Here is a 5,000-nt window from a genome sequence, read left to right on the forward strand (position 1 = left end):
TGTCTCTCTCTCTCTCTCTGTCTCTGTGTGTGTGTGTGTGTCTCTTCCTCCCTCCCCCTCCCCCCCCCCCCCCCCACCCCCTCCCCTCAGGGTGTCAGAGGTCACACTGACGTAAAGACTCCCTCGATGATCTTGAGGCTGCGGACCGACTCTATGATGAGGTTCTTCCTCTTCAGCAGGCGGGTAGGTCTGGTGGCGCTGGGACGTCCCGCGGGGGATGTCCTCCTCCACGCTGATGCCGCCCTCCTCCTCCTCCGCCGGGCCCCCCCACCCCCCCGCCACCGCCCCGCCCCCCTCCGCCGGGGCCACGGCCAACGGGACGCCAGGGCCGGCCGGTGACTCTTCCCCCGGGCCCGCCTCTGCAGGGAGGAGGAGAACCAGTCATGGAGCAGACAGACAGACAGACAGACAGAGTAGAACACAGATCAGATTAGACTAGACTAGACTAGACTAGACTAGACTAGGGGTGGGACGATTAGAAAATGTCATGTCACGATTATCGTGGGCAAAATAATCGCGATCCACGATATTATCGCGAGAATTTAAAAAAAAAAAAAAAAAAAAAAGCTTTTTTTAGAATGCCAATAAAACACACTGTAATCACTTTAACTTAGATTTTGTTGTATTTTTATTGAATCATGTTAATAACATTAACATCATTTTAAAAACATCTTGACAAAAATAAAAATCTTAATAAAATCTTAAATAAGGTAATGATAAATTATAAGGTATCTCACTGCATAAATAAAGGGAAAAAATACTGTCAAACAAAACTTGAACACTGACACTTTTCTGTCATCAAACTGAGTGCTAGCCTTGTGGCTTAGAGACTTGAAAGCTTCAAGATAGGTTAAAGTGCAAAAATGTCAACATGTTCACTTTTTCTGCCTTTAGCTGTGCTCGGAGAGGTGTGAGTATGTGCCCACTGGCACTAAACACTCTCTCTGAAGGAACACTAGTTGCAGGTATGCATAGAAGCCTGCGTGCAACCCTGGAAAGGTGAGGCCAATGGACACGGGCCGATGCAGCCATGGTGAGAAGGCTAGCATACGTTAGTGACTGACTGACAAGGCTGACTTGACAGTCACGTTACCCATGCAGGCTGAACAATCGCGCGAGAGAAATTTCTGTGAGGATATTCGCGCGCGGCTCATGTGAGAAATCTCAATTATATTACTATTTATTTATAACATACGATTATTACATCCTCCCTCTCGCCAGTTTGGGGCAACATAGACTTCTCCCCTGGTGCCACGGATAGGGGTTTCAAGCGGTGGGACAGCAAAGGGATGGTTACTATCGGACATTTATATGATACGGAAATACTACTTTCATTTGACCAATTATGTAAGAAAATATGACCTACCACGAAATGAGTTTTTCAGATACCTTCAGATACGAAGTTTTTTAAATAGCCAAAAAGACACTGGCCTCTGTCACCAACCCTCTCCGCTGGAGGAGATAGTCTCTGCTGGAAAGACGAGAGGCATTCTGGGGCTTGGGTATAGAGCACTTTCGAAAAATGATAAGGCAAACCTGCATTTACGCCCAAAGACTGGAATAATGACCTGAACATTAATACTGATGCAGCAACTTGGTCACTAATATGGCAATCGGCAAACGACATCTCAATCTGTAATAGGACGAAGGAAACGCAATGTAGACTACTACAACGTTTGCAGATTACTCCCCAACTTAGACATAAAATGGATCATAACAAATCGGAAATGTGTACAAAGTGTATTACCGAGGTTGGGAGCTTTGTTCATTGTGTTTGGACTTGTAGATATATAGATGATTACTGGAAAGGTATAGTGGCCCCATGTGTCTATTGTTTGGGTTGCCAGACAAACAACTTAAAAGTATGCATTCCAAAAGACTTCTGTGTATCCTCACTTTTTGTGCAAGGAAAAATATATTGCTGAAATGGATAGACTGCAAACCGCCTACAATAGCTGGATGGCACAAGGTAATTTTTGATATGATTCCTATGGAATATCTGACATATAGGTATAAGTGTAAGATAAAGACATTCTATAAGATTTGGTCTCCGTTCTTAGATTATATTGGTACCAGACTGGCTGCCATTGTAATGAAAGGTTTGGTGATTACACTCAAGAAAGTACACAAGACTAATGTGTAACAGATCTACAATGTATGGTCACAATATTATTTACTGTGCTGGTGTTGTGCTGCCGCTGTGTTTAGGACTGTAAGACATGGATGCTGTCTCCGATGGGGGTGATCCCCCCTTATATTATGGCATTTGTTGTCATTTTCTTTTCTGTTTATTTCTGATATGTGACATGGCCTCCTCCCCCCCTGTTTTTTTTGTTTTTGTTTTGTTTTGTTTGTCTTTGTTTTTTGTTTGTTAGTTTGTTTAAAAAAAAAGAAAAGAGAAAGAACATTTTCTGTTATTGTTTATGGACAATGTACTGCATAACAAAGTGCAAAACTAGTTTTCTACTATTAATGGGACAATAACCTCCCCCACGGATACTAGTTGTTGTTGTTATGTCCTGTTGTGTACATGTCCTCTGTGAAACTCAATAAAAATATTTAAAAAAAACAAAAAAAAACACATAGGTCACATACATTAATACATACAATAAAAACAGACAGATCAAATCATGATACAGGTGATGGTACTCCTGCTGGGCATTGCTGCCTGACGCACCTCCAACAGTGCCTTTAGAACAGGTGTGCTGTGACACCTCACTGAACACCTATGTGGGCCTAACTGGGTCATCAGCTGGGACCACCAGTCAGACAAAGCAGTGTTTATAAAATGTAGTGCCTATTTAAAAAGTCCAGTCATTTAAAAAGAATAATAATTAAAAAATAATAATAATAAAAAATAAAAAAAACGATTATGACGATTATTCAACTAATTAAAATTCTCCACGATAAAGTTATCGCGGGGTGTTTTTATCGCGATTAACGATAAACACGATAATCGTCCCATCCCTAGACTAGACTAGACTAGACTAGACTAGACTAGACTAGACTGCTGCCCTGACTTTCTCCCCCTTGCCGGACAAACTGATCCGCTGCTGTGATGTGACTGGGCTGCTCTTGTTTGATTCCAGTCTGCGTGCTTCAGAATTTCCGCTAGTTTGCGCAGCACCCGGTCGTGGCCGCCATCTGTACCGACCCTGCGTCAGTCCCGCCTTGCATCCAGAGAGGATGTGTCGCAAGTTTGGGTTGTTGGCGTTGCAGAGTTGGCAGGTCTCCTCTGTGCCGTACCAGAGGTGCAGGTTCCGGAACTGGGAGGGTGTCGTAGGTGGCCCTGATCGAGAAGCTCAGCCTTGCTTGGGGCAGCCCTCACATATCCTTCCATGTGATAGCTCTGTTGATCACAGCCTCCCACGTTGTCCACCTTCCTTGCTGTTGTTGGCCCACGGCTCTGATTTTGTAGCACTCCTCTTCGATCTTTACGACTTCGGAGATCACTAGATCTTTCCTTTCCTTCCTCGTTGCCTTGGACCACATCTTGGGTGCTGATCCCCATCCAAAACCAGTCCTGCCTGGCTGCAGCACCCCGACGATCTCCTGGTGTTTCAAGCGATTGATGGCTGGTCAACTGCCCTGCGTGGCATCCCACTTGCGTCCTGTGCGAACCTGGGCCTTGCTGTGTTGGACAAACGGGTCGGGTGAGTCTCTCAGCTCGAACACGAGTCTCACCTTCTCCTGTTTATAGCCCAGGCTCGACCATCCACTGAGAAAGAGATGTTTGTCATTCCGGACTCCTTTCCTGATTGAGAGACTGCGGGACTTAGTTGGTTTTATCCTCATCCGGGCCCATGTTAGGAGCTCCTCAAACCTCTCAGAAGTCTCGCTGTGCACCGCTGCTGTCTGAAGGAGTGTGGTGACATCATCCATATAGCTCTGTAGGGCTGGGAGTCGCAGACCTGACTGGGATCTGATTCCTCGGACCATCTGTCTTCCGCCGATTAGGATGATCTCAAACGATGCTGTGAAAAGGATGGGGGAGATCGAACAACCCATCGCTATAAACTAGACTAGACTAGACTAGACTAGATTAGACTAGAATAGACTAGACTAGACTAGATTAGACTAGACTAGATTAGACTAGACTAGATTAGACTAGATTACTAGACTAGAGTAGACTAGACTAGATTAGACTAGACTAGATTAGACTAGATTAGACTAGACTAGACTAGAGTAGACTAGACTAGATTAGACTAGATTAGACTAGACTAGACTAGACTAGATTAGACTAGACTAGATTAGACTAGACTAGACTAGATTAGATTAGACTAGACTAGACTAGATTAGACTAGATTAGACTAGACTAGACCAGACTAGACTAGACTAGACTAGACTAGACTAGACTAGATTAGAGTAGATTAGATTAGACTAGACTAGATTAGACTAGACTAGATTAGACTAGACTAGACTAGACTAGATTAGACTAGATTAGACTAGACTAGATTAGACTAGACTAGATTAGACTAGACTAGATTAGATTAGACTAGATTAGACTAGATTAGACTAGACTAGATTAGACTAGATTAGACTAGATTAGACTAGACTAGATTAGACTAGACTAGACTAGATTAGACTAGACTAGATTAGACTAGATTAGACTAGACTAGATTATACTAGATTAGACTAGACTAGACTAGACTAGATTAGACTAGACTAGACTAGACTAGACTAGATTAGATTAGACTAGATTAGATTAGACTAGATTAGACTAGGGGCCGGTTTCACAGACAAGGCTTAAGCCTAGTCCTGGACTAAATCACACTTTCAGGGCCGGTTTCACAGACAAGGCTTAAGCCTAGTCCTGGACTAAATCACACTTTCAATGTAAAATCTCCATTGAAGATGCTTTTTAGTCCAGGATTAGGCTTAAGCCTTGTCTGTGAAACTGGCCCTATATTAGACTAGACTAGACTAGACTAGACTAGACTAGATTAGACTAGATTAGACTAGACTAGACTAGATTAGACTAGACTAGACTAGACTAGACT

General features: G+C 43.4%; 1 protein-coding gene across 1 annotated transcript in view; it reads right to left on the reverse strand.

Moving 5' to 3' along the window:
* Positions 1 to 5,000, reverse strand: part of LOC308154360 (general transcription factor 3C polypeptide 1-like) — a gene marked incomplete at its 3' end in the record, with an annotated part of 53,952 nt that overhangs the window by 28,771 nt on the left and 20,181 nt on the right. Inside the window, 3 exon segments of the mRNA XM_080527523.1 lie at positions 112 to 182; positions 184 to 198; positions 3,622 to 3,974. Coding sequence (XP_080383649.1) covers positions 112 to 182; positions 184 to 198; positions 3,622 to 3,974 — 439 coding nt within the window.

Source organism: Nansenia antarctica, assembly GCF_963989245.1.
Source record: "Nansenia antarctica genome assembly, chromosome: 3".
In the NCBI taxonomy this organism is placed as follows: Eukaryota; Metazoa; Chordata; class Actinopteri; order Argentiniformes; family Microstomatidae; genus Nansenia; species Nansenia antarctica.